This window comes from Scleropages formosus, chromosome 4 (genome assembly GCF_900964775.1).
Source record: "Scleropages formosus chromosome 4, fSclFor1.1, whole genome shotgun sequence".
In the NCBI taxonomy this organism is placed as follows: Eukaryota; Metazoa; Chordata; class Actinopteri; order Osteoglossiformes; family Osteoglossidae; genus Scleropages; species Scleropages formosus.
In genome coordinates this window covers 25,781,108-25,808,359 of record NC_041809.1, presented here as the reverse complement: position 1 = coordinate 25,808,359, position 27,252 = coordinate 25,781,108, and the positions used below count along the sequence as shown (strand labels likewise).

The 27,252-nt window shown below is 42.2% G+C and overlaps 3 protein-coding genes across 4 annotated transcripts in view; 2 read left to right on the top strand and 1 right to left on the bottom strand.

Annotated features, from left to right (window-relative positions):
* Window positions 1–5,014: 5,014 nt before the first annotated feature.
* LOC108921201 (odorant receptor 131-2-like) lies at window positions 5,015–5,947 on the bottom strand. The gene has a single exon (XM_018730552.2). The coding sequence runs from the start codon at window positions 5,945–5,947 to the stop codon at window positions 5,015–5,017; it is 933 nt and encodes a 310-aa protein (XP_018586068.1).
* Window positions 5,948–11,071: 5,124 nt separating this feature from the next.
* Window positions 11,072–15,960, top strand: LOC108921226 (diablo homolog, mitochondrial-like). The gene is made up of 6 exons (XM_018730576.2): window positions 11,072–11,167; window positions 11,469–11,604; window positions 13,081–13,206; window positions 13,802–13,912; window positions 14,635–14,731; window positions 15,090–15,960. The coding sequence occupies exons 1-6, from the start codon at window positions 11,124–11,126 to the stop codon at window positions 15,293–15,295; spliced, it is 720 nt and encodes a 239-aa protein (XP_018586092.1). The 5' UTR covers window positions 11,072–11,123; the 3' UTR covers window positions 15,296–15,960.
* A 10,697-nt stretch (window positions 15,961–26,657) lies between these two features.
* Window positions 26,658–27,252, top strand: part of LOC108921308 (nectin-3-like protein) — a 47,388-nt gene continuing 46,793 nt past the window's right edge. For both annotated transcript variants that reach the window (XM_018730744.2, XM_018730743.2), the window contains exon 1: window positions 26,658–26,868. In XM_018730744.2, the coding sequence (XP_018586260.1) occupies window positions 26,676–26,868 (193 nt within the window). In that variant the 5' untranslated portion in view covers window positions 26,658–26,675. The remainder of the gene's footprint in view (window positions 26,869–27,252) is intronic.

Here is a 27,252-nt window from a genome sequence, read left to right as displayed (position 1 = left end):
AAGTTGAAAGGCTCAAACAGTGATACCATAAACAGTAAAACCATAAAGTCCCAAACAGTTGAACAGCTGACCAGTTGTCAGGAAAGTTTAAAACAAACTAGTCGGTTACATTTCATGAATCTGCAGAGAGGTAAAGTAGCCCTCAGAATCCTGAGACCTGTTCTCCAATGTATCATTATTAAGGTAGCAGTGTGATCAGTGGCTGGCAACTTGAATAAATTAATCTTCTGCAACTGATGTTCCAAGACTATGCTTCACTTCTTGCTTAACACTCCCAGTAAAGATCCCTAACAAGGAGCTGTGAAAAATTCATTTAGAAGGACTTAAAAATTTCATATATTTCAAATTTTTATTTGTTTGTAACTGATACCTTTATCCAAAACAGCAACAGGATATATTGATTGGAGTAGGTTCATTCCTCAGTGGTCCTGCAGCATGATTCAAATCATCTATTTCCAGCTTCCAAGGCAACATCCTTAACCACTATGCTACACACACACACACACACACACACACACCATCTGAAACCACTTGTCCCATATGGGGTCGCAGGGAGCCGGGGCCTAGCCTGGCAATACAGGGCGAAAGGTTGGAGGGGGACACACCCAGGACAGGATGCCAGCCCGTCACAAGGCACCCCAAGCAGGGTTCGAACCCCAGACCCACCAGAGAGAAGGACCTGGCCTAACCCACCCCCCCACCACCTATGTTATATCTAGCTCCACACAAATACCACAAGTGCCTTTTCAAACACATGTCTAAAGTATGCAGTTCATTTTGTCCTTTTTGAAAGAACTAAAAAAATATACACATTAAATGTAATAATTGCTTAATTTACACCTAAACTTGTAACTGTGTGATGAACTATGAACCCTTTAGCTTTAAAAAAGGTAGTTTTACAACAAACCTAATACACTGACAACAGGTCCTTGGGCACAAGCCATTTTTAACATTTAAAATATCATGTAGGTAATACAACAGCCTCAGCAATGCTTAAAACAGGCATGTTTCTCAAAAGACCCTCCTAACTCGGACCAGCTGTGTCTAGTCCCATCATACCGCATTGTGCTCCAAAGGGAAGCTCTGTTTGACCAACACAGGTCTGTATTCTAAACTGGTTAATAGGTGCAACTCCAGACTGGGATGTTAATAATTATAGCATGTCAATAATGGACCTGAGCAGACATGCAAGGATAAATCTGCATGATTTGCCATCTGGAACTTTTGAACATTGTTTTTCTAATGCAGGACAGCCCTGTCCACAGAGCAAAGGCTCCTTTTTTTCATGTCACACTGAGAGGGACTGCAGGACATTGCTCTTATAATTTATTTATGCCCTTTCAAAAAACAGAGACCTATTTTACTTTATCTGTCCGACCACTGAATCCACTGTCAATACACTGTTATGAACTTTGAGCTGTTTTAGTTCTGACAGGGTTAGATACTGGTATACAGTTGTTCCTGGACTTACAACAGGGTTCCGCTCAAACAACCTTGTCGCAATTTCGCTTTGTTGTGAGTCCAAAATCCCATTCTGTTATATGAAATAAAAGGATTTATAAAAAATTAAAACACATGAATGCTATGAGCTTTGTTATATTTTTTCAGTAATTTCACACATTAGTCATGTTAAAATAATACTGTTATATATTATAATGATATAACTACAGCACAGTACTTTGAGTATATTTTCATGCTGCACTGTTATTTCCACTTCAGTTTCTAAACCCCCTTTTGTTTTCAGCACCACCAGAATACTCCCTTGTAAGACGCAAGGCAGGAGACAGAAGGTGCAGTTGCCTGTTGATGAAGGCTTTTATTTGCCCTTAGAGTGGGGAAAAGGAAGGGGATGGAAAAGGGGGTCCAGGGAACAGGTAGAATGAGGTTTTGTGCGGGTCGGGGGACTGGGAGAGCTAGTTCAGTCGGGACACAGGCATCATCTCTGGGGTTGGGTTCGAGCTCAAGCTCGGGTTCGTCTCTGACTCGTTTTCCTCCTCGATCTCTTCTCTCTACTGCTGGGCACCGGTGAGGAAATAGGGAGTGTAATCAGCCCTAGCTGTGGCTGCTTTGCCCCCATCTCTGCCCCCTCCCCGGGCTGCCATGGCATGCTACATCCCTTTTTTGCTTCCTCTCCAACGTCCACGCCTGAAAAACCTTCGCCTGTCCCTGACCTTGATTGTGTCCTGCCCTTTGAACCTGGCAGAAGGAATAAAGCCAACCCACAACTGGGTCCGCTACTCACCTGTCTCCAGCCCGTCTGTATGACACATATTTTTGCTGTCAGACTTGAATATGTAAATTGAGTTGGAAGACTAAAAAATTTCATGGCGTTCAAATTATGATATAACCCATCTTAAATGTTTCAATATATCTTTCCAGCAGAGTGCACTGAAAAACATATTTAGATATACACACACACATTTTCAGAACCACTTGTCCCATATGGGGTCACGGAGCCTACCCGGTAACACAGGGCGTAAGGCCGGAGGGGGAGGGGACACACCCAGGACGGGACGCCAGTCCGTCGCAAGGCACCCCAAGCGGGACTCGAACCACAGACCCACTGAAGAGCAGGACCCGGTCCAACCCACTGCACCACCGCGCCCCCCTATATTTAGATAGATTAATGCAAATCTGAAGCATAATAAAGGGATTATCATCTTTACATGAGGAGGGTACGATAACATGCTCCTTGTAATGCTAAGGCAATGTGTTTTAGGCATACAGAAGGAGAAGGTCCTCCAAAGCCAAAAAGTTTCTTCCTTTGTTCAGTGTGTGAAAAATGACTAGGGCTGTTTTTTTTTTTTTAATTTTCCTTGAATGCAACTTTCTCCGACAATTAGTTTTGGAATTATCTGGATTTCTCCATGACTGACAACTAACATGTGATCTGACTTTCATTTAAGTGGTATTGGTTCTGAGCGATCAGGCCATATTGCACTTCAATCGAATTCTGTTGTAAAAAGCAGGTAACCAAAATTGTGTTTTTTTTCCACCACACTTCAATTACTCTTTCTTCAAGACATAATTGTCCTTGAGGTTCACATGTATTTTCCATTAGTTGTTTTGGTTGTTTAAATAGTTGTTCAGTAAACATATAACACTGTAAAATGTTGCGAGTCGTTTGTTAAATGACTGTATTTATTAATTATTATGGCTTGGGCCAAGATCCGGTTGTATTTGAAGAGCAATTCATGCAGAAATCCAGATAATTCCAATGGATTCATAAAGTGTTCAACAATGAATTTATACTGGACTAACTAGAATAAGTAACTTGTTCACTGCAGCACTACAGCATTGCACTACACTACCTACTGCTCTTTACATTTGATGCTCTCTACAACGTGGGGGAGGGGCTGTTAGGCGCTGTGTTTAAGTAAAATTGCAAAGGGCATTCTCTCCTGCTCCATCATTACAGGTTTCATCAGTTTATAAAGTTGGGTGTCTAACCATGTTTGTTCTTCTGAGGGATTCCCTGGGGAGTTCATCTGCAGTGTGCCAGAGCTGCATCGTCTGGCCTCAGTTGGGTAGTCAGTAGCTGAGACGCCTTTTGAGGAACAGGCCTGCTTTGAGTGCTATTACGGCTCAGTGGAGATACATGGAAATGGCATTTTTTGTTGTTTTTGGTGAAATCATCACAGCAAAACTAAAAATTTGGTGAAGCAGGAACGATGTGCCTGTCTCCTGTGCAAACTGATAAAAGAGTAATTTGAACCTCTGATACTGGTGGAAACTGATTTAAAACCACTAAACATCGTTTAATCCTATAAATGAAAAACGCATATAGGAAATATACTTTTGAAAGTATTCTCCAATATACCCTATACACTAGAGAATTTAATAACTGGTGACACATTCTTGTTGTTTCTAAATGTGAATTCTCATTTTCTCTTAATGCTATTTGCAATTTCTTACAAATGGATCCCAGTCTAAAATTAAAGAAGCTATAAGCGATAATGCTTTACTATGATTTTTACTGGTAAAGAAATTGATTAACAGATAGTAACTTGTCAGGAATGAGGACAGGAGGCCGAGGAGTAGGTGAGGACCCAGTCACGGGTTTGTTTACGTCGGGAGAATTGGACAAGGGAATAGGCAAGAATCATAGTCGGAGACAAAAGGTCGTTCGAGGCGCAGATGTTGTTCTTCGGGCGAGACGGGAATCGAAGCGTGCCTTCCTTTACCCTTGGTTGTTCTGATGTGCAACAGGTGCGGTCGCTTGACTTGATAGCCTAGGTGTGACATTACTGATGTTCATTTAATAAACTGCAGCTTAAAAGAAAATGACAATGTGGACTGTAAAATCAGACACTGAATTATAATTGATAGTCTTTATGATTGTGTTTATTGAATGTGCTGAGAAAGTTTCTCAGTAAATAATTTATATTGTGTGATTCATGAAGTACAGTCAGTCAGTCCAACACTACCGGATTTGCCAACATACATTACACAAATAGCTGCATGTAGAACTGATAGATTTTTAAAGTGTGAACAGAGAAAAACAAACACATTTTCAGAACCGCTTGTCCCATACGGGGTCACGGAGCCTAACCCGGCAACTCAGGGCGTAAGGCCGGAGGGGGAGGGGACACACCCAGGACGGGACGCCAGTCCGTCACAAGGCACCCCAAGCGGGACTCAAACCCCAGACCCACTGGAGAGCAGGACCTGGTCCAACCCACTGCGCCACCGCGCCCCCGACAAAAAACAAACAATCTTGAAAAATTTGGATGCACTTTCCGTATGAAAACAGAGCTATTACAAGTTGACTGAAAATATAAACTTTTATTATGATAAAATTGTACAATGAACATTGCAATTATGTTTTACATTAGCAGTACAAGTAAAACAAACAAATGGATGCACTGTCAAAACCTGAGTTAAATTTTTTGGGAATTTAAAAATTTTTTTTTTTGTGTAACCCTCAGCACTTTTTGCTTCAGTGCTTCTGTAAAAACACAAATTATCTGATATCTCAAAGCCTAGCAAATAAGACTAAATGAAAAAAAGCTGTTTAAATCTTATCCTTACTCATACCAAAAGCTGCATAATATTTCAGCACCTGTAAGAATTTTTGATCCCTCAAACCATAAATCAATGGACTCAGGCACCGTGGTGCAATCATAAAGACAATAAAATTAAAGAACCTGACATCGAGGTACAGCACAGTGCTAACTTTCATCAGGGACATCTCCACAAAAGGGCACCACAGCTGGATCAGGCAAAGGAGTAGCTGGATAGCATGAAGGACCACTGTCCGGACACCCCTTGAGATGGACTTTTTGTTGTCACCAGAGGCAGAGCGGGCAACTACTGTGATCTTGATGTAGGTAAAGGCGATGGCCACGGTCATGACCAGGAAATAGAACTGGAAAATGGCAGCATGTAGATGTTTCTGCCAATCGACCACTATGAGTAACTCCACACTGCACCCCAAAACCCACAGGTGCAAGTATCTGGCAGGGACGAGGATGCAAAAGGAGAGGAGGACTGCAAAGGCAGGGACAGAGCCCAGACTCCAGATGAGGATCAGGCCCACCAGCCTGGTCCTTGGGGTTGAAATAGCGTCATACCTGAGGGGTTTGCAGATGGCCACATAGCGCTCTAGGCACATGGCCACTAGGGTTAGAGGTGTGCAAAACTCAAGCCAGATCATGAGCAAGTTGAGCACCATGCAGGCAATGTAGGGCATTATGCATTGGAAATAGATGAGCAACAAGGCAAGGTCTGTGGTTGCCAAAAGCGAAGAGTCCACCAATAGCATGTGGGCGAACAGTATGTAGCGGGTGTCTGTCCGGAAGGCCTCTTTCTTGAAGAAGGTGAAGATCATGAGGATATTCACATATAAGAATACTCCTGTCAGCACCTGCACCAGCACCTGCCTTCCAATCAGAGGTTTATAGACACACAGCTCAAAGAGGCTGCTGGTGTTGGTGACACTTGTCATGTTATCTATCACTTTGTACTCCACCTGCTAAAACAAGAAAAGATGACAAGAGAATTTACTCAATTTATTGCTGGAGTATGATGTGTCACAATATCATTTTCACTTGTAAAAACTAAATGTGTGTTTTACTAATTTCTCTTCAGTATTATGCTTGTTCTGATGTTGAACTGGTTCTAAATGAAGTGTATACCAGCAGCATTTTCAAAGGTCTAAAATGTATTTTTCCAGAAAGCTGGCCTCATTAGATTTGTTTATCAGGATACTTTTGCTCCCTCAAGACATTCCCTGTTTTCACCAAATGTAATGCTGTACCTGCTTTTGAGAATGATAAAAAAATCCCAGATCACTGGTCATACTTACATCACATTTTAAAAGTCAGCATTTCATGTTCCTTCATTCAGCAGACAATTTTCTCCAAAGTGATTTCCAGTGAACACAATGTAGTGTTATCAGCCCACACCTTATTCACTAAAGGTGATTTACAATGAGTCACACATCCATACATCAGAGAAACACTGGCTCTGTAACTCACACGCTATAGGTGATCTAGAGCCACCAATCTACCTGAACAGCATGTCTTTGGACTGTGGGAGAAAACTAGAGCACCTGCAAACTCCAAACAGACTCAATGGGGATTAAACCCGCACCTTTCGCACCACCTAGGCACTGTGAGACAGCAGAGCTACTCGCTGTGCCACCCAATACATCAAACAGATCCCTTTTTATTTCACCTATGATATTATTATTAAAACAACCTGACAACTTCAGCATGAATAATAATGTTAATACTGAATTCAATAATTGTATCTGAGGAAAAACATAGTTAGAGCTGTTTCCAATCTAGAAGTACACACACATTTTAGGTTTGAATCCTGCTCTGGTTGTAGTATCAGTGATAAGCACACTTACCCTGAATTTCTCCTGTAAGAATATCCTGCTGTATAAATAGGCAAACTGCTGTAAAGTGTCTTATCAAATATTGTAAGTTGCCTTAGACAAAAGACGTCATCTAAAGAGCTAATAATTATAATCTTTAACATTGGACTTCACCAAAGCTACAAGAGTTATTTTAATTACATAAAAATATTAGTACTTATATTACTGGCTCAGTTTCCATTCCATTACCTTCAGAGAGGTTCTGATGATTCCTGACAAAAATACTGTTCAGATAGCTGCATTAACAAAGTTTTTATACAGTGTATTTTAATGCCAAGGGATTGCTGTTTTTGAGGTGTGACCTAGGAACGGTGACAGACTACTGATGTCACTAAGATTTCGAGATGAAACATCCTCAGTGAAAATGGGTAGTGGCATGTCAAAAGCAATTTGGCAGGTTTGCAGACTAGAGTCATTATTATTTTGTGTTAGAGATGCTTATTTTGCAACAACACACACAACAGTTTTATAGTTTACCCATTTATGAATCTGAATGTTTCATTGCAGCAAATAAGCTTAAAAGGAAAGCCCATCCTCAGATCTGAACTGGAATCAAGTGTTTATAACCACCGTAACTGTGAAGTTTAAGGAAAATCTAACAGGTGCAACAGTAGTCAGTGCAATGTAGCGGTCAGCATGGAGTGGTGTTGGGCTGTGTTCGGTATCGAATGGTGGAATCTCAAGTTGTTGTGAAGCAGTGGGAGGCAATAGCAAATCATGCAGAAATGCAGTAAATTGCAATTAATTACAGAGCTAAAACAACACTGGCATTTATTAGTTTAGCAGGTGCTTTACTCCAAAGTGACATTCACCTCGGCTATATAACAAGGTATTATTAATTACAACAGCAGCACATCTAGATACACATACAGGAAAAATATTATGCATTTTAAAATTTCTTGAACTGTGTCTTGTAATCATGACATTGATTATGCAGAAAGATACACAGTGCGGCTCTATACATTTTCTGCAACATGTCAACGTGTCATCTTTCAAGTTAGGTTTACAAGAGTTAATTAAAATTACATGTCTAGTACTGCTGTATGATATATAGACATCTATAGAGTAATAAAAAACTATCACATTAATTTCACTAGTTAAAGACCAATAGTGCTGACAAACTATAAGAATTTACTTTTCCTAAACAAAAATGGGCCTAAGTTTATGACAATCCACAGACACTAACAGTACAAAGTCCACAGAATGGGCCCACAGGCCAGTGTTTCCGCAGTTAGTAAAACAACACAGAGTCCCTACAGTATTGCTCAGCTATGATGAAACAGGGACATGATCCCTGCGTGATGGAGAAAAGCTGGTCCAGTTCTCTAGACGATTCTCTGTTATGCAGGGTCCAACCAAACAGCCTCTGCTCATATCCCATGTGTTGTTATTAAATCACTCATCAATTATTAACATGCAGTCTGATTGCCACCTTGTTTGTTCTTGTGCTCAGCAAATAGGGCTTCCCTGTAGAGATGTGTATTGTGTGACAGGCCTAGGCCTCGGTGCTCCGAGCTAAGGCCTTAAGGTACACATTATGTGTTGAGCATTCTTCATGAGATGCAAACTATTCTCAACACATTTTACTGCACCTGCTTCTGCCGGACTTTGCATAACATATTGTAGCTTTTCAGCTCAGAGAGTTGTGGTTTAAGTATTTCTAATTGCTTATTATTAGATTATGACTGTGAAAATGAAATAGTGCTATATTCCTATCTGTTCATGTGGTGTGTCTAGCTATCATGGCAGTAATATGGGCTAATATCATAGAGTCATCCTCAAGATATGCCCATTTTGGGTTATGATAATTCAGCTTCACAAGGAGCTTCGTTTAACACCCACCACTTCAGTTTACAAAGCATTCCTTCACATTTATGAGGACTGAGAGCCTCCAGACAGCAGAGTCACCATACGGTTTTGTTCACAGTTACAGTTTGGCTCATGTTGCCTTAAATCTGTAATCTCCATTGTTTTGTGTTTGCAAATTTCACCGGCAGTAATCTCAGCAATGATGGCCCTGTTTGGACTATCCAATGTCGGTGTGTTCAGGGAGTGCAAATTCAGTTGTATGATTTTACTGATTTCTTTTGACTGTTCTGTTCATTAAAGTTCAAATTAACATGCAAACACTGAGTATCATATGCATGTGTGTTTTGTGTGTGAGCGTTTTGTTAGGTGTACGGTACATAATAGCTACGAAAGCTGAACGAGTGCAGGTAGAGATCTATGCAGCATTACAGAGTATTTAGTGAAGGGAAACTGCCTTGTTTCCTCATAGATAATGTTAATGGTCAAATTAGTTGTGTCCATTTGGTGTTAGCAAAACGGGTGTCAATTTTGGGCCTCAGGAAATTTTGTTACCATTGAAACTAATGTTAAGTACATCTTTGACTTGCAGGAAATAACCTTATGAAGGGTTTCTTTTGTATTGAACTTATTATTTCAAACAGTCCAAAGACATGCTGTTCATGTTCACCCATAGTGTGTGAATGACAGAGAGAGTGTGTTCCACTGATGTGTGGATGAGTGACACATTGTAAGTAGTGTATCTAGCAGTGTAAGTCACCTTGGTGAATAAGGTGTTGGCTGATAACACTACACAGAGTTCATTGGAAGTCGCTCTGGAGAAAAGCATCCGCTAAATAAAAAAATGTGAAATGTAAATGTATTACTTTTATTCGGTGGCGAGAAACTATACAGGCTAAATTTAGGAAAACTCTAAGGTGAAACACAACAGCTCTACATTCCACGGAGCTGTTCAAGAAATATAGCGCCATCTTGTGTGAAAATAAGAAGTAACAACGTAGAAACTGAGCAACGAATTCTATCTTTCCATTTATAGATTAATTTCCAACATCAGCAAGATGGAGAGCAGCGTGGGAAATGTTGTTGCCATCCTTTTAATTCCTGTTTATCAAGTTCATTATCATCTTACTGGCTGTTTTTTAACAAGAGTGGATAAGGCCAGTTAACCCCCTTCTCCTCCCTCTCCCCGTCTAGATACCCTCAGGGTAGTTGTTTGGGAACTTGACCTGTGAGGACCACGTCACCTGTGACCATGGTCCAGAGGGACACTGCTTCTGGATAAGACTCTCTGGACTTTGAACACATCTTCTGACAGGAAGGCGTAAACACTTGGACAACCTGTAGCTTTTTGTAGTATTTTGGACCAGGATTTACTACCCAAAACAGAGAATGTGTGCATTATTATACATAAATCGCATGTGCAACAAAAATATTTGCTAGAAGACATTCTAGGGTCACCCACGTATACCCAGAACAACCTTTTCTCATTAGGCAGCAGATGCAATGAATGAGATGAAATTATAAACCATCGACAACCAATGGAGGTACATATATATAGGTGCAATCGATTTCACTTTCACCACATTGTACCAAAGCTCACTGTAAGAATCCATTAAATATAAGGCATTTCCGTTTTAATCATGTATTGCATTATTTGTTAATACTTCCGTTTTATCAAACATAATTTACATGCAACTGGTCGTTCCCTCCTGTAATTTTGAACAATCATTTTTGCTGTAAACTGGGGCTATTAAACACTGGTGGTGTGCTCTGTTACACTGTTTATGTAAATACAGGGTTGGGTTTCCCAACCTAAGTGTCCATGTGTCCTGTTGGTGTTTTTATTCACTTCTGTTTTTTCCACAGTTCCGCCCAAGACGCTGTGTGTTTGTCGACAGAAAGTCGGGCCGATCGATCGGGGTCAGTCGAGTTAATCCCAATGGTACCATAAATACCCAATTCTCCAGGAGGAAAAGCGTCGAGTGCGAGCACCTCACAAACTGAGGCAGTGAATTTTTCTATTACTCTGTATAATACAGTACGGTTACCGCGCGCTGTTCAGTCCAAACCTACAGGGAGGGGGAACTCTACCTTTTCTTTTCAGAAATTAGTTAAAGTATTGGCAGTTATTAAGGGCTTGTGGTTCTTTGCCGCGGACAGTCAGTGCAGTGGCGGCGGCGTAGAGTTGCCTCAGATAACAACTGCCGTCACCGCCGACCGCAAAGTCTGCTTCAAGAGCAGAGGCAGCTTCTGTTACTGAACTCCACGGATGCGTGAGTTCACAACGCTGGAAGGTAGCGCCGAAGCTGCGCATATTCCACACTGACAGGAGGACCATATAAAGTGCGCGCGACACGTAGCACGGCGCCTCGGCATGCAGTGCGCGTGGCGCTGCGGGAGCGCGGCTCCTCACTTCCTGCTCGTGCACTCCAACATGGGCGCCTTCCGGAGGGGCTTCGCGGCGCTCGGGCTACTCAGGTACCGCCGGTGTCCTGCGGCGCCTCGCGGCTTCTCTGTCTTTCTGTACAGCTGTATGGCGCTAACGCGTACCTCAACGTGGAAAGTAAGCTTTAGCGCTGCTCAAAATATCTGAAGGGAGGTGACTCGTGAGACTAGAGCTACGCGAAGACAGCAGCCGGGGCAACTGGGAAGGTTAACGCAGGGCCAGGAGGGATCGCGAGACGCAGCGTGTTCCGGGCACCCGCAACAACTGCTCTCCGCCTTCACGTGCTGTAATATAATCACAGTAATGGCATGTTCGTTGTCTCCCCCTCCCCAGGTGGTCCGCAGTCCTCGCGGGCAGCAGCAGGAGAAGCCCGTCCGCGCGCCATCGCCTCGCAGATCTCCCTTTGGCCGCTGGGAGGAGCTGGATCTCCGTGTGCGTGGGTGGGCTGTGCGCAGTGCCCTTCTCACAGGTGGGTTCCCGCTCGACTTGCGTGGCAGCAAGTCCTACCATCGGGACATCAGTGGAAATCCAGATAGATAGCTATAACTTCATCATTAATCCTGAGGAGCAACCGCACGAGGCCGCCTCTCTCTCTCTCTCTCTCTCTCTCTCTCTCTCTCTCTCTCTCTCTCTCTCTCTCTCTCTCACACTCACACACACACACACAGATCCTGAGCTACTCATCGGCTGCAGGTTCGAATCCGACTAGGGAAGTCGAAGTGCAGGGTTTGTATGTTCTCCTGGTTGTGTTGCAACCCAAGGGCATGTGTGGAAGAAGGCTATTTTTAAACCACATCAGTACCCTCTCTTACCATGTAAGACAAGCAAGTGGTCACTGTGAGCCAAGCTCAAGTCGAGGACACCTACCATGCCCTTCAGCAGCATACTGTACGTACTGTGGCGCGCAGCGCCGTGCGTTTGGATGGGGCGAAGAAGGACGCAGAGGCAGCGTTCATTTTGAACGTTTTATTCGAACGCCGACGCACAAGGAAATGACGCTCTGGGTCCGAGGACCCCATTTCCTCCAGGACCTGCGCGTCTGCCTGGCCTCCCCAGCCTCCTTAGCGCCCCCAGGCTCTCTTCTCTTTCTCTCCCCTTGGCAGATGCAAACACCCCCTTATATTTCCTGTACGTCACCAAAAGCTAACCAGTAACAATAAACGCACTTCCCGCTCAGAACAGTAATGCAGGTCGTTACAATACATACAACATAGTGACAGAAGACACGGGAATCCCAACAGCCTAAGTAAATATAACATTTAGAAAAGGTTGAAAATGCAAATAATTATCCATTAATTATTAAAATTTATTAATGATCTTTTTAATTAAGGGGGGGTGCAGCGGGTTTGGCCAGGGCCTGCTCTCTGGTGGGTCTGGGGTTTGAGTCCCGCTTGGGGTGCCTTGCGATGGACTGGCGTCCCGTCCTGGGTGTGTCCCCCTCCACCTCCAGCCTTCCACTCTGTTGCTGGGTTAGGCTCAGGTTTGCCGTGACCCCGCTTGGGACAAGCGGCTTCAGACTGTGCGTGCGTGCGTGCTATCAGCTACCTGAGTAATGTGTGATAGCAAAACAGTTATCAAACAAACAAGCTGGGTTTTCATAACTGTAAATGTTATTGTTTTGGATGCATGGTTTTGATTTGAAAGATGCATTTCTCCAAAGCCACATACAGCTCAGTATATGCAAAAGTGCATTCTGCAACAAATGTCGTTAGATACAGAGTACAGTTATGAAACTTGGTATGGGTGATACAGGAAGCCAATGGAAATGGGCAAGAAAACGAGATACAGGAATGCTTTGAAACTTTTTTTTTTTTTTTTTTTTTTTTTTTTTTACATTACAAACATAACGATTGAAAGTTTTCATTGCAAGTATGTGTGTATCGACGCAAAGTGTGGACCGTAATAGTTTTGGCCTGATCAGATTCACTTCCTGTCTCCCGAGCAGCAGACTGAGGGGCTCACTTATGAGACGCTAATCCGTCGGGCCTCGTCTCTGGTCACAGACAGTACCAACACCTTCCTCTCACAGACCACCTTAGCCCTGGTGGACTCCATAGCAGAGTATATCAAGGTATGATGCCTCCCTTGTCTTCCACACTGATTGCCATAACCTGTTTTGTTTTTTCCCTGTTGAACAGTCCTTAAAATATTTTTTCCTGCTTATGGTTTAGTAATTTATAAGTGTCAGTGTAGTGCATTACAAAACCAGGTTTTGTTTTGGTATTTTTGTTTCTTGAACTGTCACAAATCTGTGATTTAGTGTTAGTGATGATAACTAAAAAGCTGTCAGTGATTCCAAACAAATTATACACAATCATGTGTGAATATTTTCATACCAGTTTTTATAGTGTTGACACAGCCGAAAGTTCTTTAGCTATTTGATTCCGACTGATTTTTTTTTCCAAAAATTTTTCAGCTGTGTGATGTTGGAAATATTCTGCTTTTCTCAAATGCTTCTTGACCTCCAATAACAGCTGTTTTGATCGACTCGGGCTGTGTAATCGCTTGGTTGCTAGATATGTCCTGTCAGCACTGGTGCATGTAATGTCTCTAGCCAAGCTTATCTGGTCCTTGACACAGCCAAAGAAAAGATAACCTCACTTTTTGGCCCTGGAGACATGACGCAGGTCTCTGTTGACCGTTTCATCGGCCTTGTCCCCTGCTAGGCAATGCACACGCTTATGGCACTGCAGCAGCGCTACATGACCTCTGTTGGCAAGCTGAATCCTGCAGAGGAGGACTCTGTTTGGCAAGTGATCATTCACCAGCGTGAACAGGTGAGGGTTGGCTTATCAATGTACCCAAGGGGTCAAGGGTCAGGGGTCAAACTGCAAATCTCATCGCTCTTTCCAATTATTTGTAATGTTAAAAAAAATTTTCCTTTCATGAACTGTGTGGAACAAGTCTTTTAGTATCTCCTTGTTTATACTTTATGCAGCCAGTGTAATATGCATAACTTCTGTACATAAAGCAGGTATGCATTTACATTTATTTATTTAGCCGATGCTTTTTTCCAAAGCGACTTACAATGGATACTGTGTAGTGTTACCAGCCCACACACCTTATTCACCAAGATGATTTACACTGCTAGATGCACTACTTACAATGGGTCACTCATCCATACATAAGTGGAACACTCTCTGTCACTCACACACTATGGGTGAACATGAACAGCATGTCCTTAGACTGTGGGAGGAAACCCACGCAGACACGGGGAGAATATGCAGACTCCACACAGACTGAGCAGGGATCGAACCTACGTTCTCTCACACCACCCAGGCGCTGTGAGACAACAGTGCTACTCATTTGAATTTCTGCATGTAGAACCCAGTTTGTTCGTCCTCCTGTAAAAGGTAGCAGGCCTAAACATGAAAAATAGCAAACGGTACATTTCAAAACTCTCTGTAGAGAAGTCACCTCATTCACATTCACAAATATTTACTGTTACCGGTCCATTTGAATTCCTTGGGTTTGACACATTCTTAACCCACCACTATAGGTGAAGGACAGACGGGATGAATACAAGAGGCTCGAGTCAAACTGGATGAACGCCATCCATCTCTCGGAGCTGGCAGCAGAAGCGGCCTACAATGCAGGTATATTGTTACTTCTTTTCTGGTCCTGTCAACCTTTCTGTGGGGGGTGTGTCATTTACACAGATGAATCTGTCAACACTATAATTAACTTAGTGCCACCCAGAAGGATGTTTGGTACTTGAGGGGAAGGGGGTTGTTAAGGGTTTTGGTACCCTATTATGTAGAGGAAGTTCATGCACTATGGTGGTATCTTCTTGCGGACTGAAAATTACTGTGCTCTTGAGTTCATTGTATGAATTCAGATATTGTGCTCAAAATATGACTATATTGGAAACAACTGGTTCTGTTGCAGTCATAAGGTGACTGCAACTAGACCTGATAGGAGTTTCAACATCTTTGTGTGTGTCCTTGGCTGTAGGTGCAGACCACGCATCTGTCACAGCACAAACCAACCTGCAGGTGGCACAGGCACAGGTGGAACAGGTGCGGCTGCAGTTGTTGGAGACTGAGAAGAAAATGGCAGAGACCAAGGCTGAGGAGATGCAAAGAATGGCCCAGTTTGCATCTAGGAATGTGGAGGAGGAAGAGGAGGACATTCCTGAAGCCTACTTGCGTGAAGATTGAATGGACACACACACTATATATGCACACTCATCAAATCCTGCAATATTAATTTACACTCGCAGCTATTGTCATACCAATTCTGTCTATTACTGCCCACTCCTCATGCAAGTGGGGATTTTCTGTTCACTCTTTGTTGATGGTGCACAGAGACAAGGGAGAAGACACCAGCCCTGTGATTTAGTTGACCACTTACCTAGCAGTTGCTCTTTAGCCTCCATGTCTGAAAACATGAGATGGTTTTATGGGTGCTTTACAAGTCTGCACAGGTTCTTAATCTACAAACAGTATGTTTTTCATACTGCATCCTCAAGGAGCAGATTGAAACAATCTACTGTTCAGTGTAACTGTAGTCACCTGGTAGTGTCCCTTCCATTATTACAGTTGCTTTTTTCTTTTTTTTTCTCCCTTTCCCCTCCATTCTGACAGTGTGGAGAAATGTCCTTGACACCCTGTGTCACCCCCACACAAATAGTATACAAATTCACTTTTGTGGGTGTTGCGTTTGTTATTGTGAGGGAATAAAAGTGATGATTTTCTAAGTTTTTGGGGAAAATTATTACTGTGAAAATGTTTACACCTCAGTACTTTAATCAGGTAATCTTGGCAAAAGCCCATGTGTATATTACTTGGTTGATGTGTATATTTATAAATAAAGTATTGCTGTAATTGGGCAGATTTTTATCCTTGTAAAATGCAGGTTCAGTGATTTTTTTTTTTTTTTTAAATAATTCAGTGTAGTGTCTCTATTTTTATTTGTTTTTGCAAAAAAAAAACCAAAGTAAAAACTAGATTTTGGCTTACATTTTCTGTGGTTTTTTTAAGGGTGATTTATATACTTTGGTCTCCATTACAGAGATGTAATTAAAGTTTTTTTTTTTTTTTTTTTTTTTTTTTTTTTTTTTTTTTTTTTTAAAATAATTATTGAATTCAGGGGTTGTGCTGCTTTAACAGGAGCTTAGCTTTGCCTACAAACTCATAAACAATGCTGGGCAGCTTGTATGTCCCTCCGTGCGTTTGTAGAGCTACAATTTAACTTTGGTCATCTTTCGTGCCCTATGCCTTGTTTTCTTTGGAACCCAAGTCAATGACCTCTGCTATGCAGGGGTTCTTGTGCAGTCATTTATCACGGGGAGATCCACCCTCTGTTGACGCCACCTGCACTCGGGTACGCCTTTCACTGCCCATCAACACACTGTTTTACCATTTCATCTTTCATCTGTGCTAAAGGTGCCCTCATCTGCTCAGTCCTCACAATGTCACTCGCTTGTCTGTACATCTGCTTAGCTCTGTTCCCTCCACCAACCTCTGTCTTGGGGTCCTCATTCAGAGCATTCTTCACTAGCCCTGACATCAGAATCATCATCCCCTTTCATTGTGCCATCTGAGCACGACCCAAAATCTACAGGTATTTTCACTCCATTTATAGTTGTCTTACAACAACAGAAATTTGGGTTTTCTCTGGTCAGTACATTTGTCCCCTGTACCCCCCCACCCCCCTCCCCATTATATAGCTGGGTTTGTATGTATGGTTTTAAAAAGCTTTAACATAATGAACTTAATCTTACAATATGCAGTGGTTCTTGAAAGCATGTGAACCCTTTGTGTCCCTTAGTTTTACCAGAAAATGGTAATTTAATGAGAAGCAGTCTTCCTCATCTGACATAATAGGTGTGTAATGACCAATTCTATATGGTGGTTTAGAAGAAATCATGCATATAGCAGAAAAACAGAAGTAGCACAGGTAAGTGAACACCAGCTTGTCTTGGTTAAACCTAACAGGTAAGTAGAATCAAGTATGAAAATAATGATTTTATAATTTTATTTTAATATTTTATACAAGGGGGTGCGGTGGCGCAGTGGGTTGGACCGCAGTCCTGCTCTTCGGTGGGTCTGGGGTTCAAGTCCTGCTTGGGGTGCCTTGTGGCGGACTGGCGTCCCGTCCTGGGTGTGTCCCCTTCCCCCTCCGGCCTTCCGCCCTGTGTTGCCGGGTAGGCTCCGGTTCCCCGTGACCCCGTAAGGGACAAGCGGTTCTGAAAATGTGTGTGTGTGTGTGTGTATTTTATACAAGAATATAGGGCTCACAGTTTCAATCAGCACCGTATATAAATATTATAGATGCATTATGTAGAACAGGAAAACACTTATTTAGACATATTGAACTGGTACGGGAGCATTAACTTGCCTTATTGTATACTTTTGTTTATTTGCATAAATTATTTTTATAAAAATTTCAGATGTTATTTCTTTTCGCCACATTTTACATGGCTGATGGCTTGTTTTATCTGGTCAAATGTAGACTTGTAATAGAAGGAACATGTCTGTAAAAACTTTTTCATCCCTAGGGAAGATGGAGATGTGTTGGCCTGACTGACCGCTGCTCCAGGTGTGTCTTTGCAGACAGGTGTCAGCGCCGAACAAGGTGTAGAGTGACATGTTGACTGGCAACTAAGGTTACAAGTGTCAGCGCATGTCACGGGCACATTCAAAGTGGCGCTGCGGTCACAGATCATTTACATGGATGAAAGGTACACCCAACTGACCCGACATTCGAATGATGCTCTCGTTTCAATATCGGCCTCACTATGACTTCACTAAAATCACTCTTATTAAACATCTTGGTACTGATCAGTACCTGCTGTGGTACTGTGGAGGAAATGTGGTACTTAGTGGGGTGTAAACACAGAGGGATCCTCCATCTGTCCCTCTAGATGGCACTATGAGCCTGTTAAAATGAATCACTAGACACAAAAAATATAGAGAAACAATGTAGGGTGGTCTCTTTGAAGGAGTGCCTGAGAAATGATTGCAGGGAAACAAGTGGAAGTGGCACAACTGACTAACTTAAAACCGAAAACTAAATCTGGAATACTCATAGGCTCTTTCAGAAGAGCGATAGAAATGAAAAGTGAATCAATACCAACGTCCTACAAATGTTGCTTTTTTTGTTAACATGCAAACAAGCCTCATAAAGGCACTGAAAGCTAAGCACGTGAATTGTTTGTCTAAACTTCATCCCTCTCTACTGTCCACACACATCTTTTATGACTGTTTTTATTTGCGTTGAGTGGGAATGTCTTTTAGGGGAATGGATGCACCTAATGAATCCAGTTTTCAGAAAAACGTAAAAACGCATGCAAGCGCCCCTACCGAAATTTGTTTCAGTGTCTGCTCCTCGCAAAGCAATAGCATTGCTCAAAACACAAAACACATGACGGAAAGAATGTTATCCAAAGTGACCGACATCAACTTGAAATGAACACGGAAAGTGAAGGTACAAAGCCAAGGCTGTTCTCAGGGGAGAGGGTCAGCGCACCATCGCAGCCAACGACTGACCAATTACTAGTCCAATTAGTACGGAACGGAGACACACCACAGGAGTTACCCTAACAGCCAATTAGCGTCACACAGGGAGAAAATGAAGTCAGGCAAAGCAGCCGTTTGCATGCGCTTAGCTCTGAGGAGCTGATTTAACTGTTTTCCAGCAGCGATGGAAACCCACCTCCCAGGATGGAACTGGCATAGTGTCAGAGATCTTACAGCTCTTCTGTCTGTCTGTCTGTGTCTGAGGTAGAATGATTCTCACATATATCCCTGTGTACAATTTTGTCCTGTTTTTGCTATGATGTCACTGGTCAGGATTTCACTGGCGCTAATACTGACAGTAAAGTTAAGTCTACTGGTAGACATCTACTGAGCAAACGGATGTTACACAGGTAGGGGACAGAGAGCAGAGGATGCCCTTCAGTGACACCCTGTTCCGTGTGCGAGCTTCCTCCCCCCCCCCGCTGTCTAGTCTCACGCACAGACTAGGGCAGCAATGCTGCCTGCATAATTCCATTTACGGAGAATGCAGCGTAGCCAGGGCTTACGGCAATGAAGAATTGCCTGGGTAATGATTGGACCTAATCTATTTGTGTTGGGGAGAGCAGAACATGAGAGGAGAGGGTGGATTTGGACAGGGAACAGAAGAGAGAAAGACAAAAGAAAGGAGCGGGAAGAGCATGAGGGAGGGAAGGAGGGAGGGTGGAAGTGCACAGTAACAGAGGGAGTGTGATTCCTGTAACCCTTGCAGAAGAGACAGAAACATGATCAAGTCTGAGGTCCTCTAAGCCAGGACTGAAACTTGCAAATTCCACCTTTTAACCAGGCATTTGCTCCCACCTGACTGCAGAATTGTTTTGTCAGTAATTGTTCACACTCCTTTTCGCCTACCCACAGTGACCCACTACAACTCATTCACTCCCCTGTGCCCCTGGCATCGTACAATCACTCCCTTCACCCGTCCCCACACCCCCTTTGGGCCATCCCATGCCTTAAGAGCCCTTGAGGTTCTTCAGCGCAACTTTAAACATTCCTGTGTGCGATCAACATACCGAACAGCAACAGCACAGAGCTTGGCTGGTACCAACAATGCCTCTTTCACGTTGGTTTTTGCTCGATTTTTAAACATTTTTAAGGGCTGCCACCCTGAACTGAACTGGGGACCTCAGAGGTGAACTGGTGTGGGACTGAGCTTTTTAAACTGGACATCCAACCATCCAGACCCAACCCAGTTTCATACAGTTAGTGGCAACACAGGGAGAGCATTGTGATGCACCTTGGAATATCTTCTCCCAAGTGCAGGAGTGCATGGGGGGTGTCGGCACGAGGAGGAGATCTGCCTTCATGGCCAACCGCCATACTCTTGTCACATCTTCCTTCAGTTTGAACTTCATTGACCAGAGCAATCTCAAATTCCAGTTTGTTTGTTTGCTTGTTGGCAGCAAAGGATATTGAAAAGTAGCAGTTCAGTGTCTCGGGGGAATTGTGCAGAACAAACACAGGACAATGCTGCCAATATTTCACTGCCTTATAAGGAGATGGTCCCGAGCCAAGCCCCTCCCAGGAAACTGTTGGTGGCTCTTAAATAAAATGGAAATAACATTTAGCAGCTCCTCTGGTGCCGTGATGCTACATTCTCCAGCGCGGCATTGCTGCTGTCAGCGCTAAGTGCAACTCAGACACACTGATCGATTGGCTAAAATTAAACAGCGTCTGCCACTGCTTTATTAGGCTTGAGGAAAGCAGCGAAACATGCGGAGCTGTTATGTCTGTATCCGAGTCTGTTCCTTTCCATGCGTTTCTCATGCGTAAATCCCGTTTAACTGTGTGTAGGTCTCTGCGAGTGCATCTGGTTACTGCCGTGTGCGCCTCTGAATGTGTGTACGCTCTGTATGTTTGTATTTGGGATCCAAGGGAGGGAGTCACTCTTCAATGTATGCAAAAGGTATCTGGCTTGTTAGCGGCAGGTCTCCTTAGGCCTGTTATGTTTTGCATGGGATGCTGAGGCCCAGCTGTAGATGGAGACCCCCCTGGAGGCAAAAGCGCAGTAATGGATGGCATTGTTGTTGCAGACTGATAGAGGAAGGCCAACGATGAGCCTCAGACTCTGTGCCAAGCACAAAGTGAGGTCATAAGTTGTCATTAGGACACTACTGATCTTGCAAATTTTTCCTCTTTAACACATCATGGCAGATGGCAGACCGGCTGCTCCACAATAGGCCTGTAAATCTTACTGCTAGCCAAAGACAGTATAGTTTGCTCACACTACCTCATGCATGCAAAATATAAACCACATAAAGAATATAAATCAGAGAAGAGCAAGAGCTGAATGTATAAGTGGAAGTATATATACGAGCGAATTCTGTGTGGTTTCCCTTTGTATTTTTTTAATTGGTTTTATGCACAGCACAAGGTTTCCCTTTGTGATACATTTTGAATGATCACGTTTTCTATGTGTCTGAGAGTGCTCTGCCCTATGCAGTATTTATAGATTTGATCCTGCTTACACTGGTAAACAGACAAAATTATAAAAGCCTACCAGGTCCTTCTGCTAAAGGTTCAACGGTTTAAATTGATCCTGAATGAAGGGGTGTAATGCCAGGGCCACCTTTGGACTTTGATTATATATTCTCCATTGTGATGCTGGCTGCTGCGATTCAGTAGACATGTATGGAGACAACTGTAACTTTTTTACCCTGAAGACAATTCCATTAAAGAAATGAGAAAAAGATTTCCTTGACAGATCTCATAGTAACATGTAAGGATTTGAGGGAACCATGGCATTTGGAAAAGGTTGGGACATACATTGAAAACAAGAATAAGCAGAACCTGGGACTGAGGATGACTGACACATAAAAGACGGAGAGATGTTGTAAGTACTTGAGAAATCAAGAGGCAGAGACAGATAGGACAAGGCTTATCTACGGTACAAATAGTCAACACCGAGTGGCGCATCATTTGAAAAAGGCAGAAAGCTTCATTGAGGAACACTTTGACAAACTCCTCAAACCAGACTAAAAATAAAATTAAATAACTACAATTACATTCCTGACAAATTTTTATTGTACTCTAGTCATTATTGTTAGAAGGGCTGTTTTTGCAAATCCTTTCACTACATAACTACATTTGACAGAGCAATTGTCATTTAAAATTTAATTACATTTAAAGGGAAAACATGAAAAGATGAGAAGAACAAAGGATGACAAAGGAATCTCAAAGCTCATCTCGTGAGGGTGCTGGTTTGGGATTGGAGGGAACTTGAAGAGCAGTAAAGCCCAAAATGAGTGAGGACATACCTGAAGAAGCAGAGCGGAGAGGTAGTTTGCTGGGTAAGTACAACCTGCAGCCGTTGACAGGCAACTACTGCTCCGTGCCGAGGGTTTGTGGGAGGACGGTTCAGCCAAACCGTTTGACTTGCTTGTTTTATTTTTGGAAAATCTCTAGATAACAGCTCACTTTCTCCAGCAATATTTCATTTATACCTCACATACAGATGAAACATGTTTTCTCAGTAACTCCATACTGTTTCTTCCCTATCTCTGCTGGAATATGTGATTGAAGACCTTTGTATATATGTGTGAACAAACAAGTTCTTTGCAGCTTCAAATGAAGAAAGGCTTGCTTGGTTCAGTACAACCACCACAGATAAGGTGCAAACTGGTGCCTGGACAAATTAAATTTAGGAGAGAAAAGACTATTATTGTTGAGGGGGGACTAAATGTACAGATTGGCTGTTGTGGATTAGTTATACGCATGTGGGATTCTGGGGGATTGGGAGGACGGCTTTAGTCGTGCAGGGATTAGACTAACGTAAAGTAGCTTGAAATTAGCACCCTTCAAATAAGAAGCACCCAACAAACACATGATTATGTCTTTACTCATCTTAAACTGTTATCCAAGGTGGCTACTGCTACAAGTTGGGTGGAAAAACTGGGTTTAGATACAAACAGCAGCAGGTGACAGTTGTCTATCTGTGTATTCCCTGCCAGCCCATGAAGGAGGCAGATTTCATTATGTGGAGTGTCTGAAGAACATCTTAACGTTTCAAGGGGTTTTAAAAGGGTTTAATGCAAAATAGACTGGTTTGGCTCGCGGTGTCAGTACCAAAATGCTCTCCTGTTCACATGGTGATTCGTTGCAGTTCAGTTCATGTAGATTATGAGTTGTGTTCAATGCGAAAGGCCACATAGTGATCAGTTATGTGTATGTGTTCAACCATCCACAGGGCACAAGGGCATCTTTTCTCAATAGGAATGCAAAAAAAGGAACTGGATAAAGCACATATTTGTTTCAGTAAAAAGTAATATGTTCCTTGATTTTGGTTCTCGATGAAGCAGTTGAAGAATCTGATATTTCCTTACTTACTCCACTCATCCCCTATATCGCCGGTTCCCATAACAGCTAAAAACAGCTACTCTGGATTCTGAGAATGTTCCCATTTAATTTTGGCTTTTTATTCTGTACAATGGTATTTTTGCCCATTATGTAGTAATTTTATTTCTATAATGGATATTTTATTCTGTACATTGGTATTTTCAGTGTTTTGGGACTTAGATATACACTTGGTATCGCAATCTAGAAAGGTTTTTGTGTCTCAGTGGTGTTGATCTGAACTTTGACTAATCTAGTGTATTAATTTCTAAATTACCTTTGGAACAATGACATACCATCGAGTGTTAGTGTAGTGCCCTAATTAAGGTCTTTCAGTGTCAGGAGTTAGTAATGTTCTAAAGTACCTCTAATGGTACAGTGTGTACTTTGCCTAGGCAGTGATCTTGTGAACGTAATTTCTTTAAATTATAAACATCTAGGAAACAAAGTATCTAAATGTGTTCAAGAAGATTGAAAAGAAAGCGCAAAAAGCTGCAAAGTGAAAAGAAAAAATATAATATTAAAACATAAGTTAGAAATGATATTGTTAGTCCGGGAACTCATTATTTTTTCTGTATGAAAAAATGATAATTTGATCCACTCACAAGAGGAAATTGGCTGATTGGTTGATTTTTTTATGAGGTGAGGGCAACTAAATTTTTCTTAGTCATTTCTGTGACCAACAAACCATACAGATGGCCACAATATTATTTTTTTAAAATGCTGAATAACTTTATGTCAGAACTCTAATGATATTCAAGTCAAATATATACACAATTCCTGAACTTGGCAAAAACTAGCCAAGTTACAGAAGCATTGTAATTTTATTTCAATCAGAGTTGGAATTTGGATTTTATTTTGCATTAGTGATGTACAGCATTTTTATGCATTGCCTTGTAATGGTGCATCAGATGACATGTCTACTAAAAAAATGAAAAGTATTTTAAAAAAATGTTCTAAACAACTGACGGAGAAGCTTCTGGCGGGAGTGTGTTGTCTGCAGTGTTGACATTTAGCTTTTGCCAAGCTGTGAAAATGGAAGTACAGTCAAACGCAGGATTCTCAGTAAAACGTAGAAGTTTTTGAATCCTGTGGATAAATAGACTGATAATCTCACAGTAACAGACACTCATACGCTCACTCACTTTTAATAGCTGCTTGTCCTGGTCAGGGTCACGGTGATCCAGAGCCCATCCTGGAATAACAGGGCACAAGACTTGGGGAAATACCCTGGATGGAAGGTGAGTCCATCACCAGGTAGCCAAAGACACATATTAACACTCTACAAGCAAGTGGACACACCCAGGACAGGACACCAGTCTGCCGCAAGGCACCACAAGCGGGACTCAAACCCCAGACCCACCGGAGAGCAGGACCCGGTTCAACCCACTGCACTACCGCGCCCCCCGTCACACTCATACAGTAATCCAGTAATTTTTGGAAATATTAGTTGCATGGTAATTTGGTTGACTTAAATCACGTTGGCCACAAATTTTTACAAACTAGTGCTTGTGTCCATTAGCCAGTAGGTTGCCTGCTGCTGCCTTAAAATGAATTAACCCCATTATGTGAGGGAGGGATGTAATTCTCTGAAGGTGGTGAACTTTACTGGTCCTTTGTTTTGAACCATTGAACCATTAATCCCCATTAATGAATCAAGAAACAATCAGTACTGCATGGGGGAATGATTCAAATATAACCTGACAGCACAAGAGTATGATATGAATTGGATTTTGGAGGTTGGGTAACAGTGTGTTGTGGATGTGAACTGCCACCCTGCTGGTTCATTGTTCTCTAGCAGTTGTAAAAACCCATGATTTCCAATGTTTCACAGTAAAAGTATACACTGGGAAAATAATGTCTCTGCTGGACACCTCTACAACCTACACATTAATCTCCACAAAGAGGGTATGCATTGAAAAAGAGGCAGCTTTAAAAATCCAAGTTTAATTACATAAGGCTTTCCTGTGTTTTGGTGGCCTTCCTGTTCAATAAACAGGTAAAATGAATCACTCAGCTCAGAATTGTTTGTGTGAATTGTCTTGAATGTGTTTACATTTTATTCACTCCCCATCATGAGAGGATAAAATTGGTGGAACACTGGCCTTTAATGTCTGGCAACATCCAGACATTAAACTGCATTTCATGGTCAATTGCATTGAAAGACATATGAAACAGTAAGTACTATATACCAAAAGTTCAGCATTTTACACTAACTGTACATGATGCTTTTGGATGAAGTTCATTCTTAGTATCTTTTTTTAGGGGTTATGGTTACTTCAAGGCCATTTTTGTACTTTGACTGCAAATTCACGTACATTACCTTGATGCTGGCACTTCCAGAAGGATATGTTACTTTCTCTTATTTATCATTCTAAAATGGTGATGGGGAACCAGCTGTGAAACCCTTTTAAGCCATCTGTGTGTACGAGCATTACTAGCCAAATACATGTATGTTCAGACCTGGGGTCCATGTTGGGTACAACTGAGATGACTGATATCATATGAGTTCCAACCAGTTCGAAGAAAATGTTTATATAACTGATAATTTGGTGAGTTTACAATTCTCCATAATAAGGTATACATAGCAACAAGAAAGGTCCACAAAAGAGGACCTTGAGACACAAATGTTTGTTACTCTTGCTTTTCACTGTTGAATATTAATCTTACAGCAGTCAAAAATCTGAAAGGTCATTGCAGATAATTGCCCACAATTTAGAAGGAATGAGAATAACTGCATTAAAAAAAGCCCTCAAACATCAATCCCTTGAAAAATTTTTAGGGGGACAGAATTCCTATCATGTAAGAAACCTAATAAATGATTATCATGGGGTGCACATTTTCACAAATGGATTCTGCATGTTCAGTTATTTTGGCTGAATAAATAATGACACAGCAAAATGTGTTCTGTGTTACTTGTCATATTAGGATGGATGTCCTTACTGTTAGGTGGAGAATTATATGAGAGTCATGTCCCAATGATAAATCTACAGAAAATGAAAAAAAAGTCACTTTGTTTTCCACATCACTGCACATTCATTGTCCATTACTAAAATCTCGGTAACAATGTTTAAGAAAACAATTTTTCTTCCACTATTTCCCAGAAGGATTATGCTACAGGTACATCTTATGTCTTTATCTAAATTCTAACCAGACAACTCTAAATTAAAGCCAGCTCGCGCGCATGACGTCATGATTATTAGCAGATTGGAATCCGTTTACAACACGCAGTAATTTGTGAAGTGTGGAAAGGACCAGAACTCGACGACTTTACCCTGTTTTATACCAGTTTTCTGAATTTAGTTATGATTAATAGTATATATATACACACACATATGATATGGAACATAACATTATATCGTACCAATTTAAAATACGAGATTTTCCATTAGTTTCCTAAAATGTTACAATTTTCATATTTCTCTAAGTGAGATACGAGTTAGTTCGTCCGACCACATCTAACTAACCCGAGTGTAACGTTCTGATTCCAAAACCAATCAACTTGGAGCAGTGCTTAATATTTTAGCAACTTTGAAAGCATTTTTGCCATAACACAATATTTTGTTGGATGGGACGAAATCACGTAAATATCGATGGTACATTGGTAAGATACAAACGTATAAGTTTACGTCTATCTATCTAATTTTTGGAACAGCTGCTTATGGTCAGGTGTGTCCAGACCACCCCCATGGCTGCAGCAGCGTTGGTACGGTCCAGACGCACGGTCCCTGTGGAGGAGCTGCCGAAGAGCGCCGGAGTTTGGAGACGAGCGCGAGCCGCTTCACACGGGCACATCATGGCGCTCAGCGTGCGTCCGCGCGCTACCGGGAGTAGTCCGTCGCCCAGAGCTGCACTCCTCATGTTCACGTACTTTTTAACAGGTAGGATCGGGCACTGTTAGCATCGTGAGCGTACGCTCGGGTAACTTTGAATATGTTTTTTCAGGTCGGAGGTGCGTCGTTGTGAGGTTTGTGCCTCGCGTTTGTGTCTAACTCGCGGTCCTGTCATGATGATGCGAAGCGGAAAGTTTGGGCGAACTTAACTAACGGAGCCTCTTTCTTCACCTACGGGTAGTTGCAAGAACACGAGATGTCGCCAACATTTCTCCTCTGTAAACGCAGAAAGACTTTGGTAAGTGCCGTTTGTTTGGTTCGCCTCGCTGATGGGACGACTTCTTGCGGCTTCCATGGCATAGAAACATTTGAGCGGCGCAGAGGAAAAAGGGACCAGCAGTCCAGTCGGGCGGAGTATGCGCGCGCGCCCAC